The sequence below is a fragment of the Mustela lutreola genome, chromosome 18, assembly GCF_030435805.1.
Source record: "Mustela lutreola isolate mMusLut2 chromosome 18, mMusLut2.pri, whole genome shotgun sequence".
Lineage (NCBI taxonomy): Eukaryota > Metazoa > Chordata > Mammalia > Carnivora > Mustelidae > Mustela > Mustela lutreola.
Window position 1 is genome coordinate 26,095,480 of NC_081307.1, and position 13,574 is coordinate 26,109,053.

The following is a 13,574-nucleotide window of genomic DNA, read 5'->3' on the forward strand; positions in this document are numbered from 1 at the left end:
ATATATATACTGTGTTTGACAGGGCTCGGTGAACTTCCTAATAATGAGGTTAAGTTCTTACATGCACACTTATATGCATCTAGTTTTCTGTGTAGGCTAATTGAAACCCTAAATTCCTGATTTGTCTCTGGTACCCACCTCCCTTTGTGTCTGACAGCACCAAGGAAATTTCTTAATAATGAAGTTGAGGGCTCACATGTACAGACATATCTGCATCTGCCCAATCTTGGGTGGTTTCAAACCCTAGAAATTCTCAATTTGTCTCTTAGCTTTTCACTATATAGCAGACATGAGGTATGGCCTAGGTCAGACTTTGGTCTTAAGCAGTCCTGTGAACCGGGGAGATCATGAGACCATCTGATTATAAACCGTCATTGGGTTGGGCTCGGACATCTCAGTGAACATAGTGGTGTGGTGTGCTCAGTGCGAACTTGCTGTCCTTACTTCCTGTGCATGTTCTGAGCCTTGCACATACAAATTTATGGAACCATGTTGGTTCCTCTTCTATAAGCACTCCCATGTGTGGATCATTATGTTTGAGATTACCAATCTAGAACTAAACCCTGGGAGTTTATAACAACAAAGGGACCCTTTTATGCTTATGGTTAGTCGGTACCTGGTGTCTGTAGCAACCTGGTCTCCTGAACCAAAACATACCTTTCCTGGGCTGGAAATGGATCATCTGTAAGTCCAGCAGGTGGCCAGGAGACTGGAACTTGGCCACCTGTTCCATCTTGAAATCAGTGCCAACAAGAAATTGGAGCCTGACCAAAGGCTGGTCAGTTTTTGTTGAGCAGCAACCAGGATTAAATTCCTGGCAGACCATTTTCATAACTTGGTGGTCTGTTTTCATAGTGGCAAGACATGAATGCAGAATCCTAGAAGGCCAGCAAAGCCGCCCTTGGAAGTGAGCTGATGTGCCGTCCTCAGTACGGTTTATTGTTGCAGTTCGGTGTTTCAGGTGATGCTTACAGAAGAAGCCAAGAACTTAAAGCCACCAAGACTTAATTTAAAAAGAATAAAATAATCAGGCTGTAAAGCTTAACTAAGTAAGGTTCTGAGCCACCCCTAGCACTTATGGGATTTATGCCGGTACGATCGATGGAGCTCTTTAACTCTTCTGTCCCTGAACCCGAGTTTATATTAGGTGGTCTCTCAGAAGAACGACGGCCCTTCCTTGGGGGTTGGACGGTGCCTGATCCCTCTCTCTCTTGTCTTAGTGGGGAGGAGGGTGGTCACACAGCAGGAAGACCTCTTTGAAACTAGGATGGGCCTTAATTTAGAGTCATTGATGCACATTTTGGTTAGGTTTTATTTCTGGTGTAAGTACAAAGAAACATGGACTCCGTCAGAATTGAAATGTGAAGCAAATTTAAATGAGTATATACTTCTGCTTGGTCAGGCTTGTTCCTGTGGAGCAACAGGCAGAAAAACAGAGTCTCTACGGACAGATGATGGGCTGGACCCAGGGTGCATATTTTCACCTGAAGGAGAGCTGTTTGGGCTTGTCGTCGGTCCTCTCCATTTCCTCCTCCTCCTCTTCTCCTTCCTCCTGGGTTTATGCTTACGAATATTTAGATCCTTGCATGTATAATTATTTAAAATGAAAGTTCTCTAATACCACCTTTTCTCCCTGCTATTAACACAAGAGTAGTTTAGTAAATACTCTTTCAGTAACACCCCCCCCCCCTTTTTTTTTTTAGCATGTACTGACTTGTAAAACCACTTGAATTAAACTGGGATGGGCAAATTCTGGTGTTTGCTTTTTCACTTAATAGTCAGAAGCCTTGTTTTCAGTCAATAAACACGGATATCTACTTGCCGTTTTATGTGTGCAGACTAGCGAGTTAGAGTATCTTTTCAAAAACCTTTGTAGATGACTCCTATAGCCGTTGTTTTGGGACTTAAACACAAGTAGGTTTAAGTCATTAGGAACTGAAATGTGAATGATTTTACTGGTAACCATATTTTGATCATTCTTTCCATGTTAATGAGTGCTCGGTCCATAATTGTTTTAATGATCTGTTTGTCTTCAAGTTTACATGAATTTCACTCTTTTTTCTCCCTGGGTTCTGACAGTTTCTTGTCTCATTTCTTTTTCTTCTGAATTTCTGTCCGTATAATGTTAACCTTTATGTCCTACAAGGGTTTAGCATTTGGTGCTGGAACCATACTGACCTGCTGGTGTCTGGGAAACCTGGCTGCCTCATTGTGCTTGCTGTGTTGTCACCAGAGCTGATGACATGCAAACACAGAACTGTCTCCCATGAACACACAATATTAGATTTCTTAAGTAATTCAAGAGAGATTTACAGACTGTATGCTCTGTGCCTAGGATTAGGCGTACACTATACCAAATAAGAGACTTCAGACTCTAAAACACCCTTTGAAAGATTTTACCTGTAAATACACTTGTGTGATTCAAAGAATGGTTACTCCAAAAGAATGACTTAAACATAGAGCATGTTTGAAAGCTTATTGTGAAGCTTACATTTCTTCATAGGTTTAAGAATGTGGATGGATGGAGAGAAAGCTAGCCAAGGATAGATTACCAAGAAGCACCTCCATGGGCTTTACTCATTAGAATGTTTTAAATGAGTGACTCACCTAGTTATTTGTGAGTCATTAGAACCTGAGAAATAGCCTTTCCCTATCCTGTGAAATTAAGGAGAACCTTAAGCGGTTACCTCAGAGCAGCTAGAAGTGATCCCCACATCTTTTTATAAACAACTAAAACACACAGAAAATGCCCATGGGCCTATAGTCTTAGGACACTATAGTGTCTAGCGGATAGGGCCATTGGCTGAAGAGTGATAATTCTCTGCTGAAATTAAGTATGTGTCCCTTTGATTTGTATTTTTCATATCTAGATGACCTATGTGTTCTTTATTAAAGGTTAAGACCTTTGGGGGGCACCTGGGTGTCCCATTTGGTTGAGCATATCTATCTATCTATCTATCTCTCTCTCTCTCTCTCTCTCTCTCTCTCGGTTTTGGCCCAGGCAGTGGTCTCGGGATTGTGGGATAGCCCCATGTCCGGCTCCGTGCTCAAGGCAGAGTCAGCTTGGGATTCTCCCTCCTCGTCCGCCCCCCTCCCTGCGTGTGTGCAGTGTCTGCGCAGGCGTGTATGAGAGCACGCACAGTCTCTCTCAAATAAAATGGTTAAGTAAAAGCTTTAAAAAAGAAAAAAGGTAGGACCTTTCCATTTCAAGTTCTATTTTGACCTCTCTATCCAGGAAAACTCAAGACTGACACAGTGACTTAGAGTTTATTAAACTAGAAGTTAGTCACTCAGGGGCGCCTGGCTGGCTCAGTCAGTAGAGCACGTGACTCTTGATCTCGGGGTTATGAGTTTGAGCCCCTCGTTGGGTGTCGAGATTACTTCAAAAATAAAAGCTTTTAAAAAAGTCACTGAAATGTGGCTTGATTTTCTGAGTGGGAACTGGCAGTGCCGTTGAAGAACACAGAGTTCGTTTTATCCAAAATAGAACTGTGGCCTCTGTAGGGAATGGCCGATACACGGCCGAGCAGAGAAGTCTCCTAGCTCTCTCTGCCCAGCGCAGGGCTTTCCCCTAGCATTTATTCTTTCGGTTCTGTTATGAAAATGAAGTTGAAGGTACATCCACAGAATCCATTAGAGTCCCTTCGGGATAGAGCTGTCAGCAGCTTCATGTCTTGATCTTTTGTGAGGCATGTTGTGTCCTTGACTAAGAAATGTGTTTCCCCGTGTGTCTGATAAACTAAACATCTGCGATGCTGAGGGCCTGGTGCCAGGCACATCTGTGTCCATCGACACTGCTGGTAAGTTAAGGGCTGCCCTGGGTCATGATTGACCTGCCACAGAGTTCATTTGGTGTCATTCATTCGTTGTTTGGGGGAACCCCCCCCCCCCCAATAACCTGAGTATTTGATCATTTATTTATCTGTCTCGAACTTTCTTCTCACTCTTGGTTACTTTGGGAATGAACCGAGCTTTCTGTTCACGTAGATGGTCCTTTATGTACTGTTGCCTTCACTGACTGAAACCTCCCTGCAAGCAAGAATCACATTTTAGGGGCGCCTGGGTGGCTCAGTGGGTTAAGCCTCTGCCTTCGGCTCAGGTCATGATCCCAGGGTCCCAGGATCGAGCCCCAGCATTGGGCTCTCTGCTCAGTGGGGAGCCTGCTCCCCCTGTCTCTCTGCCTACTTGTGATCTCTCTGTCAAATAAATCTGTCAAATAAATAAAATAAAAAAAAAATAAAAGAATCATGTTTTAACTTTGTGATTTCCTCAGACATGGCAAAGACAAGGCCCACAAGTGTTCCCTATTTAATGGCTAAGATAAGAAGTGTCGGAGGGAGAAGGGTGGGGAAACTAAGCTGTTTTCAAATATCCCTGTGATCGAGGTCCCAGTCACTATAGAAAAGCATGAATTAGATATTCAGGAAGGGTTTTTTCCTCATACATTATCCATGATTTTTTTTTTTAACTTCATGAAATTTCCGAGTCTGAGGAAGTCTAGAAAGGATTCAAAGCTTGTAGATTCCAAGTGCTTGGATTTAAGTGACCTTTAGTTGTATTCATAGAAGTGTAAGTAGTGAAAAATTATTTCCGCTAGTCAGTTTGTTCTGTCAGAGGAGAGAGTGTATCTCTTCAGTGAGAGATGAGAGATCGTGGCAGGTTTTTGGGACCATGATATTCGTTAGATTATGGAAGGTGTAACTCCTATCCATGTAAATAAAATGCTGGACATTTTAGTTGCCTCCAGTTGATGAACAAAACAGAGTTGTGGGGCGCCTGGGTTGCTCAGTCAGTTAAGCATCTCAGGTCCTGATCTCAGGGTCCTGGGGTCAAGGCCTGCATGGGGCTCCCTGCTCAGTGGGGAGCCTGCTTCTCCTCCCCCGCCGCCCTCCCGCATGCTCTCACTCCTTCTCTCAAATAAATAAATAAAATCTTTAAAAAAAAAAAGTTGATTTGAGCTTCTTGTCATCTGTGGGTGATTGGCAAACTTAGGGTTTATGGGAGTTCTGGGTTTTCTTTTCTTTTTCATGTATAATAGTTCGAGATATTAAAATAAGAATCACTTCTAATTCTGAAATATTTACATTAAAAGTTCCCTCCATAAACTTCGTGTTTATTGGTGTAAATATTGACATTGTTTATAGTTTCATAAAGGAAACAATAAAAAATAGTTCTTAATCTAACAAAGTATCTAATATATGTGTATTATAGAAAAAATACAAATAAGCAAATAAACATTAGAATCACTTTACCACTCCGGGTAAATTGTATAACTATTTTGGTGTCTATGCAAAGGCGTGCTATCCCTATCTTAATATGTGTGTATGTGTGTCAGTGTTTGTTTATAGAATAAAATGAAACTTTTTCCTTGAATGTAATTTTTTTCTTGAACATAATTTTTATTGGTTGCATAATTTTATACATTTTGTTGCATACATTTTATTGATGTATATGAACCTTAACTTTATATCAAGTGATATTTTGTTGATAATCCCCAGAGTTCTATTGTATTTTGTTGGTAAATTGTTTGACTTGCAAGTTTGTGTGCTTTTTCTTTAGAACAATACTGTAAGTGGTAGTTTATTTTCTAAGCTAACTCCCTGAATTTTAACTGATACCTGTTACATAGCTAAGCTTCCCTGATGGACAACGGGAACTCCAGGGCTTAAACCATAGGATCCGCTCATTGCATTATTTCCTCAGAAAACTCTGTGATCCAGTCAACCCCTGGCACGGTGTCAGACGATGGGTTGGGTACTCAGCAAAATCTGAATGAATGTGAGCTGCGATTTCTTCTCTACTCAAGTCCTGGCTAGAGCAGCCAAGGACAGATGGTATTTGCTTTTTTGGACTGTGGGAAGAGGGTTGTGGATGCAGGGAGGGCACACTGAAGAGCAGGTTTCCCTCATCAGCTGTGTCTTTTGCACTTGTCCATAATTCGGCTTTAGCTTTGATAAAACAAGTTCCTGGAAAAAGAGTCTTCATCACTGGTGAACTTGAGGGAGTTGGGAGAAGGCAAAAGATACATTGAATAACAAACTTTCCCTAAGGACATTTGTAAAACATACTATCCAAGAGCAACAGAATATACATTTGTTCTTAAGTATACAGCATTTATCATGTTCTGGGCCCTAAAACAAGGAATCGAAGGGCCAATTTGTTGTTTTCTTGGTTTTTTGAGTTAAGCATGTACCTACCCTATCATTCAGCCCATTTCACTCTTAGGTATTGAATGAACCAGGAAGAAAGAAAACCTACATACATCCACACAAAGACTTGTACAGATTGATACATGAATGCTCCTAGCCATTGTATTTTTGTAAAGGCCAAAAACTAGAAGTAACCCAAATGTTCCATCAAGTGAATGGATAAATGAACTGTGGTATATCCATACAACAGGATACTACTCGGCAGTGAAAAGGAGCAGACTATGAATACATCCAACAGTGGGTGAATCTCAGAATAGTTACACAAAAGTCAAAAGGCCAGACAAAAAGGATACATTATGGTTCCGTTTGTATAAACCTTTAGAACATACATACCAATGAATCGTGTCAGAAGGCAGATCTGTGATTGCCTGGGGATGCGGATGGTGGAAGCAGGGTGGCAGGAAACTTAGAGATGGTAGATCTGTTTACTATCTTGATCGTTGTGGTTTCACAGGTTATGCATAGGTCAGAACTTACCAAATTGTAAACAAAGAGGACAGTTTATTACACAGTTGGCCCGTGATCCATGTGGGGACTAGACGGCACTGATCTCCTGCACGGTCAGAAATCCTCATATGGCTTTTGACTCCCTTGACTTAACTCCTCATAGCCTGCTGTGGATCGAAAGCCTTACTGGCAACACACACTTGATTAGCACAGATTTTGTATATTATATGTCTTTCATACAATATTCTTAACAGTAAAATAAGCTAGAGAAAAAGTTATTAAGAACATTGTAAGGAAGGGAAAGTACACTTATGTTACTCTATTTATTGGGGGGAAAAATATGCCTGTAAATGGACCCACACGGTTCAAACCTGTGTTCAAGGGTCAACTGCGTATCAACAATTGCACAACAAATCTATCTAAAATATGAATAACAAGAAAATAAGGCCTTCATGATTCTGAGGCTGTTTACATCATCATAGTGTTGCTTATACACCTGTACGCAGATGACATGTGTCATCAGTAAAAGGGCCTTCTTGCTGATTTGTGCTTCTTCACAGCCAGAATCAATGGAAAACGTTAGGGTTCTAGAAGATCTCCTTTTCACACTGAGGGAGAAAATCTAGAGTTCTAGACGGTTAACAACAGAGCATTGAATCTTTAAGTAGCAACATGATTTCTAATGAGGACCTCAGTCATGCTGTATTAGCCAGAATAGAGAAGAGGAATAGAAAATGTGGCGGTGAAGTCAGACTCCTAGAAACAGCAGAATGGTGCCAGGGAATCAGGATGGAGGAAATGAGAAGTTGGTCAAATGTCCAGTTAGAAGTTGAGTATGTTATGGGATCCAGTGCACAGCATTGTGGTTAGAGGTAACAGTTCTTTATTGTATATACTTAGAGGTCACTGAGAGTAGATGTTAAATGTTCTCACCCCCAAAAAGAAGTGGTTAATTCTAGGACACAATGGAGGCAGTAGCTAACACCATAGCGGCAATCATTTTGTAATATATAAGCTTAGTGAATCACTACATGGTACGTCTTAAACTTAACACATTGTTATATGTCCATTACATTTCAGTGTTGGGGGGGGTTTAGAAATCTTAAAGGCACACTAGCCAAAATAAGTAGAAAGAAAACATGATGGTGACCATTCATTCGGTGATTTCTCTTTGCCTGTTGCATGAAGACCAGATTCCTGAACCAGTGACTTGTGGTGTCCCCTGTAGTTCGAACTCAGCTTGGTTTGGTTTGGCTTCGCCTTCTCCCAGAATATTCTGAGGTATCTCCCCCTTTACCGGCTTGGTTAATGCTTTTCTTTGCCTCCGAGTCTTTTTTCCATTTCCTCTCACCTTTTATATCCATGCGGTGAAATTTTATCCATCCTTTAAGTTCCCAGTCAAATGCTAACATGTGTTCTCTGATCTCCCAAATGGAAGTGTGTCATCTGTGTTCTCTGTTTTAGTAGACTCTGATCATGTAATTTGTATCTTTGGCCTGATGGGTTATAGGTCAGTGAGGTCTTCCCTCCCTCCTGTTTCGGAACCGAACAGATGAAGAGTTCTACATTTTGGCTACTATTTAGATGTGTTTGGATTCTTTTTTACATGGATTAAAATTATCGGGGTATCTGGTTGGCTCAATAGAACACGTGACTCTTGATCTCAGGGTTGTACATCTAAGCCCCGTGTTGGGTGTAGAGATGACTTAAAAATAAGATACTTTTGAAAACGACTGTAATTATTAATGCCGAGGATGGAGGCAAGGACAAAACAAGCAGAAAAAATGAAAATCGTTCTGATTTTATTTTTGAACTGTGTTCTGTGTTCATTTGATTTAGAGCACAGAAGTGGTAGGTTTACTGTTCTTGTGACCTTTTTTTTTTCTTCCTTAAACTGATATTTTAACTATGTAGACCTCCTTCTCTTTACTTCATAATGTCAGAACCAGGTAATGGCTAATTGGGGAAGGAGAAATCAGTTTGTAAATTTAAATCAGCTGGAAGTAATTCACTCTGAGTCATCCCATAGAAATACCCAAGAGTTGGTCTAATGGTGTCTTAAGATGAGAGTGTTCATTGGGTCACGGAAAGAGCATGAATTACATAGGGTTTGTGAAATATATGAAGACTTATGTTTTGAAGATGACAAGTGAGAGGTGTTCCTCAGGTTGTACGGTCTTGTGATCACGTTTCTTATTTATTTTCCAGGTCCGGACCCTATTTGTCAGCGGTCTCCCTCTGGATATCAAACCTCGGGAGCTCTACCTGCTTTTCAGACCATTTAAGGTACCTTTTCTCTTTCAGAAATTAATAAAAGGAGACAAAAAATGTGTGTATAAATAAGCTAAAAAGGGCTTATTTATAAATAAGCAAAAAGGGGGCTTTTTGCAGGAGGAAATATGTTTGAGAAAGCATCTTACAAAGTGCCCCCCCCCCCCTTTAAAGTTTAGTTAGTAAAAGAGGTTTAACAACTCAGTTCAGGTGTGCAGTCTCAGGAAAGACTGAAATTGCCTTTTGTCCTTCCCAGTAGCTGATCTAGAAAGTCTCTTTGCTTCCCAGTAATGGGGACATGTGTCTGGCTCTGTTGTGAACAGTTTTAGTGTCCCTGTTTATCATTTGCCAATGGGAGTGTTCTTCTGAGTACAGCTCACCAAAAACACTATCCATTCCTGTTACTTATAATATTCCCAGTAAAATAACCCAAGTCAAGGCCTGTTCTGCAAGGTTTCTTATTAGTTGAAATATTGCTAATAATCTTCTTTGGAGACTAGTAAGTTGATTACACTTTCATAAACCAGATTGAGAACCTGACTACCATTCTTTTTTCTGTAGGAAGAATGTCCTAAATTTCAAACAAAGTAAAATGAACTTTTAAGGAATTACTTGTTATTGCTGGTACACAGTAAAGTATTTTAATTCAGTTGCCTGTCCATGGGGACTACTGAGATACAATCACTTGAGAGATAGTTAATGTTGCTAGAATTGAAAATGTAACAGGAAATGGGACAAAAGCTGAAATAACCATGCTGCCAAGGAGAAACCTTGAAGGCTAACCTATGGAGAGTAAGAGAAAACTGGGACTGGGAGGTTTGTGGGCTGGAGGCCTCGGCCCTCAAGGGGAACACCTGGAAGTCATGATAAATTGAGGGCTTGTGTCTGGTCCCTGAGAACATGGTAGCAGCAGTGCCTGGCCAGGGGCCCCCTTAGGATTAGGTGGCAGACCGTCCTGATTAATGATGAAAGCTCCATCTTGTTGAAGCAGGACCCTAGCTACAGAGGCAAGACAGGTTGAGGGACAGGATCTAGCCTTTAAGGGGAGAGCGATGTGACCGCTGGAAACAGCTGGGTAGGAGAGGCAGTAGGTGGGAGGGGCAGCCAGTTTAAAGCCAGCAAAGCTAAGAGTCTAACTTCTGTGCTGGGAAGGTCATAGTGTAATAATAGAGCAACCTGTTCCGGCACCCATCCTCTTACTTGAACAGTGATGACAGTACAGGGGAAATAGAAGGGTTAGACGTGAGGTCAGCCGCAAGGCAGTGGGAAAGGAAGAGAAGACGCTGGGGATGGGGTTTGGCTTCGTAGAATTTCCTGAGTATCTTCTGCAGGGTTCCCATTTTTACTATTTGTCCCTTTTGTAGGATGAGGACTTTTCTAAGATTTTATTTATTTGAGAGAGAGAGAGAGAGAGAGAGAGAAGCAGGCTTCCCACTGAGCAGGGAGCGGGATGTGGGGCTCGATCCCAGGACCCTGGGATCATGACCTGCGCCGAAGGCAGACGCTTAGGATTGAGCCATCCAGGCAGATGGGGACTTTTGAAGCGAGTTGATCTTCTTAATGGACAAAATACTGGAGATTTAGCCAGCAAGCCCCTCCTATGAATTACTCCATTTAATTTTTTATCATAACCCTTTAAAGGGGGGTGACCTCCGTTCTTCCAATGAGGAAAAGGAGACTTAGAGTAACTGAATAAATTTTGCTCAAGGTCACACTTCATAAATGGCACGGCTAGGATTCAAACCCACGCAGTCTGACTGCCGTCCGTGCTGAAGTAGTCTGTGAGAGAGCACAGTTCATTGCCACCGGTGGTGACGCTTGAGTGAAATATCCATTTGTCCTTTGCCTCTGAAGCCTTCAGGGTGTTTAAACCTCCAGGTTTTTCGGAGAGAAAGCACCTTGAGAAAGGAAGAGACAGGGCCGTGAATCATGACCTCTCTGGCCAGAAGAGCTCAAGGTCTTTGAGGTAAAATGTTTACAGTAGCTAATTGGTAACATAGTTCTCTGCTGGGAAGACAGGAGGATGAATCAGTCCCAACAGCCTGCCCAGAAACCCCAACGCAAGAGTCAGGACCCTGGTACATTCCTAACAACCCTCTTTTAATTAAAGTCCCCGGAGGTTGACCCCAGTCTGCAAATCTGTCTTGGCACTGATCGGTGCAGTGGTCAGTCATGTCAAGTGGTGTTTTTCCCCCTGTGTCATCCATCAGGGCAAGCCACCAGCCACTGATTATTTTCAGAAATAAACACACTTTGTTATCCTTCTCCTGAGGAGCCAGGAGGGGTGACGGGAGGGAGTGCAAAGGGAGGGTTTCTGTCCTCCTTGAGGATGGGCTGGAGTAAGAGCCCTACAGGGGACTTTTGTAATGTTCCAGTCAGAATACCAGCGTGAAAACTAGCTGCTTCAGGAAGTTAAGCAAAATAACTCAGCAGAATTTAGTATCACTACCTGTGTAACTTTTCCCGGCAGTTTTGAAATTTCGAGTAGTAAGTTCTACATAGGACATTCTTAATGTTTTAATGTTATTTTATAGCAAACGCATGACCAAGTCCTCACATACTTACCTTCCTGTTTTACTAAATTTACTCCCTTCACTATTCTAATTCTGTAAAATGAGAAAGATCTGTTGACAAAAGAACCTGTTTTTCTACCATTGTACAACTTCATGGGAAAAAAAGAGGGAAACCTAGATAATGTGCATAAATTTCAAGGTATGATTTGTTTTAGGCCTTAAGGATAGAAGGATCGGCACATATATGCTTATGTCTGTAAAGTCTGCCTTCTCAGTTACTTTGAGGCATTCGTAAGAAGAGTTCGTCAGTAGTCATAATGGACTCATTTTTACTTGAGCAGGATGCTATTACAGTTTTTTTTTTTCCTAGTAATTTTTTCGTCTAAATTTGGTTCTTAATTTTCAGGGCTACGAGGGTTCTCTTATAAAGCTCACATCTAAGCAGGTAAGAATTTCAAACTTGCGTGTAAATGATCACTTCCACAATAAATTTGAATTGATTTTCTTCTAGAATGTTCCTGGGTCTCAGCATTCTCCTTTGTAATTCTCATCAGGATTTAATTTTTGTTGTTGATTTAAAATTCAGTGTGAGATTAGTTAGGAATTAGCACAGGAAAATGATTTACAATTCCGTTGTCTCCAGCTGGGATGTCTGGGACCATCCCTGAGGAAGACCGACAGCATGATTATATTGGGATTGGTCCTTATATTGAAAAGAAATCATCCAAACCCCCTTTATTCCCCATCCTTCCTTTTTTAAAAAACAAGGCTAAACAGGCAAATGTTCACAGTGCGTGTAAGTATCTGTTGGTGGAGAATCATGCTGTGTTTCCAACTCGTGATAACCACAGGCAGAGTCCCAAGTCTAGGGTAGAGCACAGAGGGGGCAGGATAGAGAGTGGTAGTCCGTGACCCTGATAGTTCCCACAGACTGCTTGAAATATTTGGCTTTAGGCTCCACACCCCCCCCCCCCCCCCAAAATGCTGAATACCCAGCATACTCACCTCTCAGTTGCTTTTCGTCTCTCGGTAAGGTATTCTCTGATTCGTCAGGAATAAGCTATGTTCTGAGCTGCTTTCTGGACTGAAAGATGGAGTCCAAAGGGATTAGCACCCCTCTCTTGAGAGAGGGGTGATTTGGTTCACACACCTAGTTAAACACAAGACGTTTTAAGGGTATCCCTTGGGATTTGAGCTGGAAATGTGCATTTTATAGTTCTGATCATGCGGTGAGCGTGTACAGGGCTTGTGTCATTGTGTCATCGTATTCCTTGCACTTACAGTGTACCGAAAGGTGATTCGGTTCTCTTTCCATTTTAAAAGATGAAGAAACTGAGGTACAGTGGATTTGATTTAGGAAAGTAGAGCCTCTCGACCCAAGTTTTCCTCTATTCTCTTGTCCACTGCTGCTCGCCTTCCAATCCCTTCTAGAATTTTTTTTTTTTTTTTTTTTATGATTCTCTAAATCCCCAGCTGTGCCCTTGAAGAACCACCCTCACAATCCCTTTTGATTCATGTTAGAAATTTGGCTAAGCCACTGCGTCATTCTTTTGAACTGGCTTACTTATTTCTACTCATTGCCTGTGGTCATTTCTTTATCTTAGCTCTTTTTGGTTTGACATCACTTTTGATCCAGAAAAATAGATAATCTCCTGATTTGTTTTTTGTTCATATTTTTTTTTCTTTCCTCAGCCCGTAGGTTTTGTCAGTTTTGACAGTCGCTCAGAAGCAGAAGCTGCAAAGAATGCTTTGAATGTAAGTAGTAATAATGTCATCATTGGTGTTTCCTTGTGAGGTGGTGGTGGGAGGCAGTAGAAGCTCTTTGGACAGGACATCACATGGAGGGAATATGACTGCTCATTCTGATAGGAGGATTCATCCATTTAATTAGCCATCTGAAGAGATTTTTCCTTGAATCATAGTCCGATGTGCAAACTACTGAATAATGCTTTGCTCTTCTCCAACTTTTACTGTAATGCTCAAAATACCTGCCAATGTCTTATTCTAATTGAGCTTGGTCACCGCCCATGGTAATGTGCAGCTTGGTTTGGCCATTGTCATACTCTCAGAGATTAAACCTAACCCAAGAGTAGACAAAGACTTGGCTTTCCTTCTCATATGAGGTTTCCATTTA

General features: G+C 41.5%; 1 protein-coding gene across 8 annotated transcripts in view; it reads left to right on the forward strand.

Annotated features, from left to right (window-relative positions):
* Positions 1 to 13,574, forward strand: part of RBPMS (RNA binding protein, mRNA processing factor) — a 171,691-nt gene that overhangs the window by 66,873 nt on the left and 91,244 nt on the right. For all 8 annotated transcript variants that reach the window (XM_059156332.1, XM_059156334.1, XM_059156329.1 and 5 more), the window contains exons 2-4: positions 8,865 to 8,942; positions 11,847 to 11,885; positions 13,133 to 13,195. In XM_059156332.1, the coding sequence (XP_059012315.1) occupies positions 8,865 to 8,942; positions 11,847 to 11,885; positions 13,133 to 13,195 (180 nt within the window). The remainder of the gene's footprint in view (positions 1 to 8,864; positions 8,943 to 11,846; positions 11,886 to 13,132; positions 13,196 to 13,574) is intronic.